Source organism: Scyliorhinus canicula, chromosome 16, assembly GCF_902713615.1.
Source record: "Scyliorhinus canicula chromosome 16, sScyCan1.1, whole genome shotgun sequence".
NCBI classification, from domain to species: Eukaryota; Metazoa; Chordata; class Chondrichthyes; order Carcharhiniformes; family Scyliorhinidae; genus Scyliorhinus; species Scyliorhinus canicula.
In genome coordinates, this window is record NC_052161.1 from 124,584,652 (window position 1) to 124,599,554 (window position 14,903).

Below are 14,903 nucleotides of genomic sequence, written 5' to 3' on the forward strand. Positions count from 1 at the left end.
ATGTCCAATTCACCGAACAGCATGTCTTTCGGGACTTGTGGGAGGAAACCTGAGCACCTGGAGGTAACCTACGCAGACACTGGGAGAATGTGCAAACTCCGCACAGACGGTGACCCAAGCCGGAATCGAACCTGGGACCCTGGCGCCGTGAAACAACAGTGCTAACCACTGTGCTACTGTGCTGCCCGTGAATGTCTACACTCATTTCAGGCCGAGGTCCCAGATTTGATCCCGGCTCGGGGTCACTGTCCGTGTGGAGTTTGCGCATTCTCCCCGTGTTTGCGTGGGTTTCGCCCATACACCCAAAGATGTGCGGGGTAGGTGGATTGGCCATGCTAAATTGTCCCTTAATTGGAAAAAATTAATTGGGTACTCTTAAAAAAAAAAAAAATTTTTTAATGAAAAGACACAAATGAAGCAAAAGGCAATGGAAGGTATTAAAACCAAATGATAAGTCTACAACAAAAACAACTTTTATTTATATAGCTCCTTGAACATAATAAAACATCCCAGGGCACTTAACAGTGTAAAAGGCTAAATTTAACATTGAGCCATTAGATATTAGGACAGATAACCAAAGGCTTGGTCAAAGAGGTAGGTTTTAAGGAGTGTCTTGGAGGAGAGAGAGAGAGAGAATTGAAGAGGTTTAGAAAGAGATTTCCAAAGCTGAAGGCATGACTGCCAGTGTTGGAGCAATTGTTAGGTGAATTGGGCATACCGAATTATCCCTCAATATCCGTACAGGTACCGTAGTGTGGCGGCTAAAGGATTTTCACAGCAACTGCATTGCAATGTTAATGTAAGCCTACTTGTGACACGAATAAAGATTATTATTATTATTAAAATCGGGATATACAAGAGACCAGAGTTAAAGGGGCACCGATATTTCAGAATGTTCTGGGACTGAAGTTTATAGCAATATGGGGAGGACAAGCCATGGAGGTATTTATACCAGGATAAGAATTGTAAAATAGGGGTGTTGCCTAACCAAGAACCAATTTAGGGCAGTGAGTACAGAGGTGATGGGTGGACATAGCTTTCTGTGAGTCGGGACATGAGCAGCAGAGTTTTTGATGCCAAGTATATGGAGGGTGGAGTATGGGACGCTGGCCAGAAGCTCATTGGTATAATCAGCCCTAGTGGTTCCAATGGTACAACTGAATCCATCAGTAAAGATAGCAGAATTAGTAAGGTTAGTAAATACAATATCCTAGGTACAAGGGAAACTTGGTATGAGATGCAGTACAAATGGGAGATAACATTGGAAGAGGTATAAAACATTTAAAGGAGATAAGTGGACGGAGGAGGAAACATAGAACAACCCATCAAAAATCACTCCAGTTACAGTTAAATAAAGAAAGCAACGAGAAACTACTGGTGAGAATTTGCAACTAGTCCAATCCTCAAACATTAGAAGTATTTTACAGCGTTGCAACGAAAACAACCAACAATAGGAATGTTTATTTTTATCTATCCAGATATAGAATGGACTTGGAATTCCCTCTCTGCCTTTTCACCATGACCTCTTTATCCTTTCAATCGGCTCCATAAAACATTTTCTTTGGCGTCTAGTTTTGCTTTATAACGTTCCTGTGAAGTGCCTTGAGATATTTTATTACATGAAAGACACAATATAAATAAAAGTTGCTGTTTTAGTAGTTATAATAATGATGGTGTTTCTAAGTATCTGCTACCTTTGGTCTTATAGGTGTCATCAAAATGTGCCTTCTGGAATATGCAAAGGGCCGTATAACTTTAATGTGTTTGATTTAGATGTTTTGTAATGCTTCGGAGAGTCAGACTGAAAAAATGCAAAAGCTACATTTCTATTTGAATGAGAGTGCACCTGAATACATTTGACACCATAAGTTTTCACCAGATTTAAGTATTTCTACTTCACATTTGCATTAGCAATTTTTTGATGCATTTTATTCATCCTGATTCATAAATATTTCAGTTTTATTTTTATATTTCATTTTATTCTATTTTGTTTTTTCTTTACTTAAAAAATTAAATGCATCAATTCTCTAGTACAACAAATACAATGGCTGTGCAGTTGCCCAAATCACCTGGTCTGCATCATGGCCACAGGGGAGATGCTGAGAACAGGTTAGGTTGGTCCTCTCTAGGGAGAAGCAAGAAAATCCGATTGTGAAGCACTCTTGCACATTGAGTGGCTGCCGGAGAAGGGAATCTTGGAATGAGACAGTTTTCCTTCTCCATTAGGGTAATGGTTTGATGTGATTGTGGAACAAACAATAAAATTAAAACGCTAATATTTTAATAAGTGGAACAAAAGTATCAGCTAATTCAAAATTAGCTGTTCAAATAATCATATCCAAAGCGAATCAGCACAAATCACTCAGACTGGATCCATATTCTGTTAACAAATACAGGTTTGATTGTACTTAAATACTTACTAGCACACAAAATCAATTTTAAATAGTGGTTAGGTTAATTCTCAGCAGTGTTTTATTGTTCAATGCTATTTGATGTAAAATAACAAAAAAAAGAAAATTTCGAAATATTTTCTGCCTTTGTAATTTTTAATTTAAAATCATCAAATGCGACATACCAGTCTACAGCCATTTCAGTTCAGTCCACATGATTTCAAGATACGTAATTCCTTGGATGCATCAAACTCATTAGATATAGCAAAGTCCATGGGCTTTGACAATATTTCCACCCCACCCTCTGCCTCTGTTGTTGCTGAACTAGCCCAGCAGTACAGCTACAGTGCTGGCAGTACTGACAAAGTGGAAAATTGCCAGTGCTATTTCCTGTCCATAAAGTGCAGGACACGTTCAGTCTGACCACTTACTGTCCCATCAATCCACTCTCAGTCATCATCAAAGCGGTCAATGACCATGCTATTAGGAAGCAATTACTCTGCAATGGCATGCTCGTTGCTCAAGTTTGTTTTCCACCAGGCACAATCGACTTCAGCCCTCACTACAGCCTTGATCCAAACCTGGGCAAAAGAGCTGAATTTCACAGGCGAGGAGAGACTCACTGGCCTGACTTCAAGGCAGTGTATGACCTAGTGTTGCCTCAAGGAACCCTAGCAAAATTGAAGTCAATTGGATTCGGGGACAATTCTCCACTGGTTCGTCTTATATGCAGCACAAAGGAAGATGGTTCTTGATATGGGGGGGGGGGGGCGCATTCACCTCAGCATCAGGACATCACAGCAGGGGCTTCCCAGGGGCATGTCCCAGGCACAACCATCTTCAGCCGTTTCATCAATGACCTTCCTCCTCATCATAAGGTCAGAAGTGGGGATGTTTGCTGATTCTTGCACAGTTTTCAGTACTATCTGCAACTCTTCAAATACTAAAGCAGCCTGTGTCTGAGCAGTTAAAGTATTAAAAGGTGCATCCCATTTCAGATGAGCCAACAATTTGGCCAATTTGAAGAGAAATTAAGATAACTACAAAAAGTGTGTCAACTTCTCGATCATTCAGCACATTCCATCTCAGTTTTTTTATATCAATAAAGGGATCACTTGTGTCTTGAAAGTGTAAAACTACAGACACTGGTGTTACGATGTGTATTGTAATAATAATGAAGGGTTTACAATTTACTGTAACTGGAGAAGGCTCCAAACTCTTCGCCATGCAGCTTCGCAGGTCCCAGATGTAAAGGAGAAGGTCAACCGTAAATAACCTTTTCAGTTCTTTGCCATCCTAAGCGCGATCACCAGAGCAAACAACAGTGGGGATAATGGGCTTTCCTGCCTTGTGCCTCTTGTGCAACTGGAAGTACTTTCAACTGGTGGTATCTGTCCTTCTGCTCGCTGTGGGATCGTTGTACAGGAGTTTCACCCAGGCAGTGAACCCTTTTCCAAGCCCAAATCACTCCAGTACCTCTGAGGTACTTCCACTGTACTCTGTCGATGGCCTTTTCTGCATCCAGAGAGACGATCACCTTGGGTGTTCTGTCCCCAGATGGGGTCATGATCACCTTCAGCAGGCGCCTGATGTTTGATGTTAGCTGTCTACCCTTGACAAATTGCATTCTGTTGGGTCTTTGTCTTTCTTAAGTATCAGCAAGATTGAGGCTTGTGCTAGCGTGGGAGGCAGAGTGCCCGTCGCCAGTGAGTCTGTGAACATCTCCCGCAGGTGCGGGACCAATGCTGCCGCAAATCTTTTTTAGAAGTCCGCCGGGAAACCATTCCGGTCCCAGCACCTTCCCCAACTGCATGGAGCTGATCTCCTCCACAATTTCTCCCAGTTCTAGCTATGCTTCTAGCCCGTCTCCTATCCTCCCCGATGACTGGCACGTCCAGTCCTTCGAGGAACTGTTTCATCCTCCCGTCCCGTTGGGGGCACGGAGGTGTTCAGCCCCCAGTAGAAGGTCTCAATTGCCTCGTTGACCTTACCTTTGCTGTCCCTAATGCATGCTATTCCCCTCTTGGCTGCCTGCTTTCTCAGCTGGTGAGCCAGCAGGCGGCTGGCTTTGTCTCCGTGCTCGTACTGGCGGACCTGGTGCACTGCTTTCCTCGTGGAGAGTAGGTCAAAGTCCATCTGTAGTTTTTCCCTTTTACACCAGGATCTCTGCGGTCGAGGCCTCGGAGTAACACCGGTCTATCTCCAGTACGGAGTCGACTAGTCGTTGCGTAGCCACCCTTCCCTGCCTCTCTGTGCTTTGTAAGCTATAATTTCACCCCTGATCATAGCCTTCAGCGTCTCCCTGAACGTGGAAGGTGGGACCTCCCCATACTGGTTGTTAGTAACATACTCACCTATGGCCTGTGATATTTTCTCGCAAATTTTCTTTGTCTGCCAAGAGTGCCATGTCTAACCTCCATGGGGGGGCGTTGGACACAGTCCGTCTCCAACCTCGTATCCATATAATGTGAAGCGTGGTCTGAGATTATGATTGCAGAATATTTTTCTCTTGCTGCCCTGGAAGCACTGATTTTTCCCACTATAAAGAAGTCTATCCGTGATAAACATTATGTACTTGGTAGAAGAAGGAGAACGCCTTCTCCCCTGGGTAGGTGAACCGCCATGGGTGCAATGCCCTCTTCTGCTCCATGGATAAGCTGAGTTCTCTCGCCATGTTGGAGATCTTTCCCATTTTGGGGTTCAACCTGTCCATCTGTGCGTTCTGTACACAGTTAAAGTCTCCCCACATGATCAGTTGATGTAAGTCAAGGTCAGGGATTTCCACCACGGTCTTTTTTATAAACTCCTTGTCGTCCCATTTGGGACATTGTACACATTCACCAGTATTACCAGTGCCCCGTCCAGGCCACTGCTGACCATGATGTACCGTCCCCCTGGGTCTGTAACCGTCCTCATCATGGTAAAGATCGTCCTCTTGTTTAACAGTATGCTACCTCCCTGACTCTTGTTCCGTAGCAGGAATGGTAGGTCTGTCCCACCCAGCTCTTCCCTACCTGCATTCGGTCCTTCTCTCTCAGTTGTGTCTCTTGGAGAAAGTCTATGTCAGCTTTCAAACCTTTCAGGTGGGCAAAGACTCTGGATCTCCATGTCTCAGGTGACTATCCTGATGGGGAGGTTTTGTCTCCCTGCTCCTGCGGGGTCAACCTTGTGGGCGTGCCCCTGCACTCCGGGGTTTCCCTTTGTTCGGGGGCCGTCCAAGATGGCCGTGGGCACTGTTCGCCCCATGAGGTCAGGTCCCTGCGCTCCGGGGTTTCCCTTTGTCCAGCGGCCACCCAACATGGCCGCCAACTGTGAGTGAACCATGTGGGTGAGCCCCATCCAAAGTGTTTGCTTGCAGTGCCATTTTGTTCTAAGTCGCCACGTGTGGTCTATTGGAGCCAGCTTTGTACCCTTGGTCCTTCTTTATATTCCTCTTCCTTGTGATGTGGTGGCCCCTCTCCCGGGGATGGATCCAATCGTTACATATTTTTATTTCATTCATTTACAAAGTTATACATTGCAAGCATGCACTCCTAACCCAAGAACCACAGTTAATTCTGGGTTTATTCAAAGGGGTACAGATGACTCCCAGTTAATGCCCACCACCTGCATTCAATTAAACACAATTAATTAAAAATTAACTTTGTGTAATAGAATATTGTATGATCATAAATAAAGAAAGGTAGTATAATCCTATGTACCATCCATGAGGGGCAATGTGGATTCAACCATTAATGCAAAGTGTGCTTAACCTCACTATTTTTTCCTTTTCCCTAGGGCAGAAATTGTATTGGGAAGTATCATCAAGAAGAAAGGATGGAGGTAATTTGTTAGTTTGAAGCTCTCTACACTGAAATTTGCCTAAGAATATTGGTATGAAATTGGCTTGCCTATTACTGATTAAAACCTCATGAACTAGTATCATATTTTTAGCATAAACATTTTAAGATTAGAAATATCTTTTGATAGTTGAGATTGAAAAAGGACGGGCTAAGGTGAACAATAGTTACCTGAATATGGGTGTACATGTACACCCCAATTTATTGTTTGTAATCAGAGAACAAATGTATCGTCAACACTCCGACAAAGTTAATCAACCTCCAAATACAAAATTGTTTCCAAACAATTTGAGATTGTAATCCAGCATGTTGTATTGAATGTGTACTCTATTTGAAATACTTAAACCTTTTATTTCCTCTTGTGTTACGAGTGTGCCAACAATGTTTACATTTAGTAGCAGAATGAGAATAACCTGCCTGCTTCGACAGATTAACATTACCTTTCAGTCTTTTTACCACATGCTACAAAATCTTTTCTGAGGAAGGCCAACATGTATTTCCCATCCCTGTCATCTCTTGAACCCCACTTGTATCTGTGATGAGGACAACATGTATTTTTTCAAGTATGAAACGATCTGCCTGGACTGTATGCAGAACAGTACTTTTCACTGTACCTCTGCATATGTATCAATAAATCCCTGTAGCTGGTTACAATAGAAGAGGCCTAGAAGCACAATGGCTCGCTCGCATCTCAGCCAAGCTGCATGCAGGAAGCTACAAAACTATAGTGAGAAACATGACTTTTAAGGATAAAGATTATAATCGGAACTGATCCATGACAAAACTTAACATGCTTCTAACAACTTCCTCTGCATTATTTTAGTAGGTTAATATCCTGAGCTAAAAGAGCAGAGAGGAGTTTGATATTTTAAGCACTTGTATAAGACCAGCAATAAGAATCTCCACTCTCTGAAGGAGAACGTTGATGTATTTATTTTTCCACAATTAAACAGGAACATTTTCTGGTATGTTTTGAGGGTGAATGAAAGAATACTGTATTCTTATTGTCTTATTGGTAATGCAGTACTGTACATGAAGCTTAAACAAACCCTTTATCCACATCATGTCCTGTTTTCTCTTCACAGACGGTCCAGCCTTGTCATTACCACAAAAATTTTCTGGGGTGGAAAGTATGTAACCTGATATTTACTTTTCTAATCATTAAAACAATTGTTCTTAAAGAAATTAATTGATGTAGTATTGCAGTGCTCTCAGTGAAGGCAGCCTATAGCTAATCCTTACTGGGCCACAAGGGTTCAGGTTCAATCCCCAAGTATACGGAGTGAGCTGGACTTAATTAGGGGGCTACAATTTTTTTTTATTCGTTTATGGAATGTGGGTCTTGCTGGCTGGGCCAGCATTTATTGCCCATCCCAGAGGACATTTAAGAGTTGACCACTAGAGCCTAGAGTTACATGTTGACCAGACAAGGACGACAGCTTTCCTTCCCTTAAAGGACATTAGTGAACCAGGTGCATGTTTATAACAATAAATAATTTATTAGAATTTTGATTCCAGATTTTTATTGCATTCAAATCTCATCGTCTGCCGTGGTGGGATTTAAACCCAGGTCCCCAGAAAGTTGCCCTGGATCTCTGGATTACTAGTCCAGTGACAATACCGCTAGGCCACTGCCTCCCTTTGTTGGTACAAAAAAAAGAACTAATGTTCCATATTTCTAATGTATGAGGATAGGACCGGGCTTGACTTGAAGAATCAGCACTTGTGCTCATGAAATTGTACCCAGCAGGGAGTCAATTCCTTTAGAAGGAGAGGAGGAGGGAAAATTCTGTTTCCCAAGCTTTGATCATTGAGGTTCTGTCAATACTTTTATCGAGAAATAAACTGATATCTTGTTATCCAACTTAAGGTGCTTATTTGGCAAAGAATATCAAGAGTCTTTTGATCAGTGCCTATCTATGTAGATGTGCAAGCTATTTACCCTCGTTTAGTTATATGGCATCTTTGATATTAAAAAAAAGTCCGAAGTCACTTCACAGATGTTAGGCCTTATGTTCTGCCTTTAATTATGCCTTCCTCCCTGTATAGAAACCTTTTTCTTAATTTAGCACCTTCCATCCAACAAAAATTGAAATGCCACCCGCACATTTTGAACTGGAACTCCCCAAAGACTTAGCAAGCTTATTGATTGAGTAGCAGAGCAGTCAAAACAGGTGGGTCCCAGGTTAAACCCATTAATTCTGGCCTCTGCAAGTTAGCAAATCTGAGCCAGTATGGTAGTAAGAATACCAATAACGTTGGCTTATTAAGGCAACAAAAAAGGGTGGTTTCCTTTACCTGGTCACTGTCCTTATTCAGTTATCTACAGTCACCAATTATGAAGATTATCTGAATGGTGGTAAAATGACCAAAGTACTGAAGAGCTGTTGACAACAGTTCAGTCATTCCATATCTTCAGGAGAAGATTAACGGGGAAGAAACCCCAGATCTGAATGATTTTCTTTGTTAATTTACAGGATTTGGGTGTAACTGGCTGTGCCAGCATTTATTGCCTGACCCTAAGTGCCCTTCAGAAGTTGATGATGAGCTGCTGCATTGAACTACTGCAGTCCCTGAGGTGTAGGTACATCCAGAGTGCTGTTAGGGAGGGAGTTGCAGGATTTTGACCCAGTGACAGTGAAAGAATGGTGGTATATTTCCAAGTTGAGAGGGTGACCTGGAGGGGAACCCCCAGGTTGTAGGGTTCCCAGGTGTCTGCTGCTCTTGTCCCAGATGGTAGTGGCCGTCGGTTTGGAAGGTTCAGCTGAAGAAACCGTGGCGAGTTACTGCCATGCATCTTGTAGATTGCACACACGACTGCCACTGTATGTTGGTGGTGGAGGGGTTGAATATTTGTGGAATGGGTAGCAATCAAGCTGCTTTGTCCTGGATGGGGTCGACCTTCTTGAGTGTTGGAACTGTACTCATCCAGGCAAGTGCAGAATATTCCATTACACTATTGACTTGCGCCTTGTAACTGGTGGACAGGCTTTGTGGGATCAGGAGGTGAGTTACTCACCGTAGGATTCCTAACCTTTGACCTGCTCTGGTAGCCACAGTGTTATGACTAGTCCAGTTCAGTTCCTGATCAATGGTAACCCCCAGGATGTTGATTTCGGCGGATTCATCTATGGATAAAGCATTGAATGTCAAGGAGCAATGGTTAGATCCACTCTTGTGGAAGATGATCATTGCCTGGCACTTGTGTGGTGTAAATGTAACTTGCCACTTTTCAGACCAAACCTGGATATTGTCCAGGTCTTGCTACATTTGGATCTGGACTCCTTCATTATTTGAAGGCTGCTTCATCATCTGAGGAGTTCCGAATGGTGCTGAACATTGTGCAGTCATCTGCGAACATCCCCATTTCTGACTTTATGATGGAAGGGAGGTCATTGATGAAGCAGCTGAAGATGGTTTGGCCTAGGACACTGTCCTGAGGAGCTCCCGCAGTGATGTCTTGGAGATGACCACCACAACCATCTTCCTTTGTGCCAGGTATGGCTCCAACCAGCAGAGAGTTTTCCCTCTGATTCCCATTGATTACAGTTTTGCTGGGGCTCCTTGATACCACACTCAGTCAAATGCTGCCTTGATGTCAAGGGCAGTCACTCTCACCTCACCATTAGCATTCAGTTATTTTGGCCATGTTTGAACCAAGGCTGTAATTAGGTCAGGTACTGAGTGGGGTTCCGTATGTGACTTTGAATGGAAAACACACCTACTTCATGTGTGTAAAAATACTTGCAATTGCTGAGGAACTCAATTCTCTCATATTTTGTTCTTTGAAGTCCTCTGTCTTGACATAATACAGTTTCACTAGATTTATAACCTTTTGAGCTAGATAGAAAGTTCCAGGCAGAGTGGAAAGCCTAGAGTATTTGAAGCCAAGTGATCTATAAAATATATTGGGTACTTTTTATGAATGCAGGTACATATCATGAAATTGTGAGAGCACACCCCACAGTTTTGCATCAATTTATTTTAATGCACAGACACTGTGGGAAATATCCCTGTGATTTGTGTACAAACACCCCCACCCGGTGAAGCTTTGCACTAAAAGTGCGCATTTGTAACATTTACCTTTTAGATGAACAAATATGAAGCATTTGTGGATCTGACTGCATTCTTGTTCTGGCTTAGTCATGTGCTTTGTTGTTCTCTCCCTGTAGTGTTAGCACTAAAGGAAGTTAAACTATCCAGCTTTAATTACTTCATTCTAAGTGCTATTTGATGGTGTACTACTAGATGCCCTTGCATCTAGTCCTCCTGTAGTTTAATCACAAAGTATTGCAACATCAGAATCATAAATCCATATTTTCATGGGTTTACTGCTCATTGTGGCTCAGACGTTTTGAGGTTGCAAAAGAAATATGCTTTCGAACACAGGCCTACTGTTCCTGTGGCCACGCTTTTGCATGAGCTTGCCCACATTGTCATGTGAGTGTCCCTTTAAGAAACGTTTGGCCTCTTATCATGTGACTTGTAGCACATTTTCAGTGGGTGGAGCCGGGCTGTGGCTGTCAGGTGAGGGTTTTTTAAATTTTGGTTTCAGTTTTCGTTTTGTTGCTTTGGACTGCAGAAGGAAAAATAAGTGTTTTCCCTGTTTTTCTCTGTTTTCATTTGAAAAACTGTTCCAGTGAAAAGCACATTGGGTGTGGCAAACTGCCGTGGTAATTTTAAAGATAGAGTTGCTTGCCAAAAGGAGTTTGAAACTGCTGGTTGAAACTGGATCAGAATCTCAGGGAAAGGACCAGTCCCAGTCAAGTGAAGAATACAGTGTATTGGGCCACATCCTTGAAAGGGGGGTTTGGTTTATTGGATTTTGTTCTTGAATTGGAACAGCTAAGGGGGAATTCATTAAGTGTTATATATATATATAGATTACTGTAGTTGTTGCATTGCCTTTATGTTTGTAATTGATATTTTAAAAAGTCCACCTGTGTTTATTTATATATATATATATATAATATATGTTAACTACATTCTTAGAATTAACCTTGCTTTGATTAGAAGCGCCTAGGACGTCTGATAAATCACACCTGCAGTGAAGGCTTGTGCTCATCCTAGCCAAATTCAACATAAAGGTTATAGGTCAGGTGAACTTTATAATACATTTTGGTGTTTTTCAGCCCAGGCCCATAACAACATCAATGAAGTAACCTGGTATTATTTAGACAAGTGATCTAACCTGGATTAATCACGTTTAAATAATGCCATGCCATTCGTTTGTGTTTTCTTTGCAGGGCAGAGACCGAGCGAGGACTCTCTCGAAAGCACATTATAGAAGGTAGGATGCTACATTAGTGCAAAAATTGCTTTTGTCAATAATTGGTTAATGCCTCCATTAATGTGTGAAATGTTAAAAACTTGACTCCCTCCGGTGGCGGAATTTGAGAGGAGGTCGCACGACAGGCAGCCGGTCAGGACCTGAACTTTTCTAGGTCCTTTGCCCAATTTTTCAGGAGTTTATTAAATGGGGGGGGGGGGGGGGGGGGGGGGGGGGGAAAGGATGGAAAATGACTGCAGAATACAGTTCTGCAACATACTCGGGCCTCATTCGACAAACAAAATGGCGGAACCAGCTTTGTCAACGACAGGCGTCCCGATAACAGCAGGCATGCTTTTGGGAATGTTTAAAAGGGAGTTTGAGAAGCACTTTGAAGGTGTTGTCAGAGAGACTGGTACAATCGATTGAGGAGGCACCGGACCCCATTTGAAAGAAACTTGACAAAACTGCCGGCATAGCAAGGAAACGTGGTGAGGTGCTTGAGGGGGTGGAGAAGGCCCTGACCACGCAAGGTAAGCAGCTTGAGTCGTTGGAGGCTGAGATGGCGGTGGTGGCTGATCTAAACAAACGATTGAAGGCTAAGGTCAATGACCTAGAAAGTCGGTCAAGGAGGCAAATCGTGGGGTTGCTGGAGGGAGTGGAGGGCCCAAAGCGCACTGAATACCTGTCGCAGACACAATGGGTAGAGTCGGATCTGCGTCCCCTCTGGAGCTGGACAAGATCCCCCCAAGCATTATGGCAGAAGCCTTGACTGAACGAACCACCTCGAGTGCTTATTATTCACTTCCAAAGCTTCAAGGCGGAGGAGAGGCTCCTGAGGTCGGCCAAAGATAACCGTAAGTTGAAATGGGGCGGTAACCTCGTGAGGATTTAAGATGTGGGAGCCGAGCTGGTGGGGAAGCGAGCCGCCTTTTAAAAGATTAAGACTGCTCTACATAAGAAAGGAGTTTGATTGGGGGTGGTGTACCTGGCAAAGCTACGGTCACGTATGAGTCCAAAGAATTTTATTTTGTGACACCAGCGGAGGCGGGCATCTTCAATGTAAAGCATGGATTCGGGTCCAGTAAAATGTATTTCATAACATCTACGTTTTCTGTGAGTTGTGATGTGTTTTCATATTCTGTAGATAGTTTCTGATATTTGCTGATAAAATCTGTTTTTCTGTTTGAGGTGGTAAAGGAGGAATTTATTTGCGAATTACGAGGTATATATCGAGGTGGGCAATATTGTTTTTTTTTGTCCTCAGAAGGACTGATTTGCGAGCAATAAAGCTGGTAAACTAGAGTGAGATGAGGGGGTGAAGCTGTAGCCGCAGAACCATGTTGGCTGGTTCGTCGCGCTTCGCGTCTGGGTTGGAGCCTGGAGGGCGGGAGGGGGTTTGGATCTTGGGATTGGTTTCAATTGGTATATATGGATGGGGCTTTGGTAGGAAATGGAGGGGCTGGGTTAGTTTGCTGATGATGACTATAGAACTGTTTTTTTGTGAGGGGGTGGGTGGCGGTCATCTTGGGTGGGCCCTTGACCTGTATTTTTTTTAAATATAGTAATAACTTCATTAGTGTCACAAGTAGGCTTACATTAACACTGCAATGAAGTGAAAATCCCCTAGTCGCCACACTCCGGTGCCTGTTCGGGTACACAGAGAGCATTCAGAATGTCCAATTCACCTAACAAGGACATCTTTCGGGACTTATAGGAGGAAACTGGAGCACCCGGAGAAAACCCATGCAGACACATGGAGAACATGCAGACTCTGCATAGACAGTGACCCAAGCCGGGAATTAAACCCGGGTCCCTGGCACTGTGAAAATCTCTGTGCTACCATGTCACCCCTTTACTGGGTAGTCCCTTGCGGTGGAAATGGCTGATTCTGTGATGAAGTGGGGTAGGATACTCTTGATTCGGTTGATCACCTAGAACGTAAGGGGATTGGGTGGCCTGGTGAAAAGTTCGAGAGTTTTTGCTCACCTGAAGTATCTAAATGCTGATGTGGTGTTATTGCAGGAGACTCACTTGCGGGTTAGAGATCAGACTGTGGAGGGGAGTGGGTGAGCCAGGTGTTTCACTCGAGCTTTGATGGAAGGTCTCGAGGAGCTGCAATTCTGATCAATAAACAAAACTGAACATATGACAAAAATGATTCATTGGCTATACAATGGTTTGGAATATTCTGAGGGCGGTATGGTAGCACAGTGGTTAGCACTGCTGCTTCACAGTGCCAAGGTCCCGGGTTCGATTCCCGCTTGGGTCACTCTGTGCAGAGTCTGCACGTTCGCCCGTGTCTGCATGGGTTTCCTCCAGGTGCTCCGGTTTCCTCCCATAAGTCACGAAGAACGTGCTGTTAGGTGACTTGGACTTTTGGAATTCTCCCTCAGTGACCTGAACGGGCGCCGGAGTGTGGCGACAAGGAGATTTTCACAGTAATTTCATTGCAGTGTTAATGAAGCCTAATTTTGACAATAATAAAGATAAAGATCATTAAGAGGAGACCCGGACAAGAAGCCTGAAAAAGGAATACCAGTGATCTTGAGTCCAAATCCCACCTCCTGGAAACACCTCCCAAGTGTGTAGCCAGAGATGCGACTCTAGCATTGGACTCCTCAGTGACCCAAGGACCCACAGAACCCATGACCACTCACACACAGTTTCTTAGATGAACAGTCATACTTGTTAGCGAGTGATCGTCGAAGAAGAAGATGCAAAATAAATTATGTTGCTTAACTTGGCCAACAGAAGGAAATGCTGTCAATCTCTGGTTTTGAAGAAAATACATTCAGTAAGCAAGGCCCACCATTCAATTAACCCACTTCTGCAAATCATAAACTTCCATAGGGAAATAAATATGCAAAATAATTGACTTGTTCTTTAAAGCACTGGTTATAGTTTTTATTCTTCTAGCCATATAAAATTAGGAGCAGGGCAAAGTGTCATGAGATGGTCAGACTGATTTTTTAATGAATATATGTGTACTGCTTTTCCAGGACTGAAGGCTTCTCTTGAGCGATTGCAGTTGGAGTATGTGGATGTGGTATTCGCTAACAGGCCAGATCCAAACACACCTATGGAAGGTGAGTTTCATTGCATAAGCGGAGAACTAGCACTAACTTTTTAATCTATAGGTTTAAAAATACACTCATTTACTCTCTTCTCTTTCCCACCCACATTCTCTTCTGGAAACTTCTGCTTCACTAAAGATTCAAGAAATAAAAATGGACACATCTTTACAATTTGTAAAATATTTACTAAGCTTAAGTTGCTTTTCTATTGAGAAAATAATTTGACTGATCATTTAAGATGCAAGTGAAGATGTAAATAATTGATTAATGGTGCATGTGAACTCACCTACATGGAAGTAATTTCCAATGCCACTTCCTCCGTTTTCTT

General features: G+C 43.0%; 1 protein-coding gene across 19 annotated transcripts in view; it reads left to right on the forward strand.

The window, feature by feature from the left end:
* kcnab2a (potassium voltage-gated channel, shaker-related subfamily, beta member 2 a) overlaps positions 1-14,903 on the forward strand; it is a 307,091-nt gene that overhangs the window by 238,371 nt on the left and 53,817 nt on the right. For all 19 annotated transcript variants that reach the window (XM_038773836.1, XM_038773842.1, XM_038773828.1 and 16 more), the window contains 4 exons: positions 6,168-6,212; positions 7,315-7,359; positions 11,476-11,519; positions 14,501-14,587. In XM_038773836.1, coding sequence (XP_038629764.1) covers positions 6,168-6,212; positions 7,315-7,359; positions 11,476-11,519; positions 14,501-14,587 — 221 coding nt within the window. The remainder of the gene's footprint in view (positions 1-6,167; positions 6,213-7,314; positions 7,360-11,475; positions 11,520-14,500; positions 14,588-14,903) is intronic.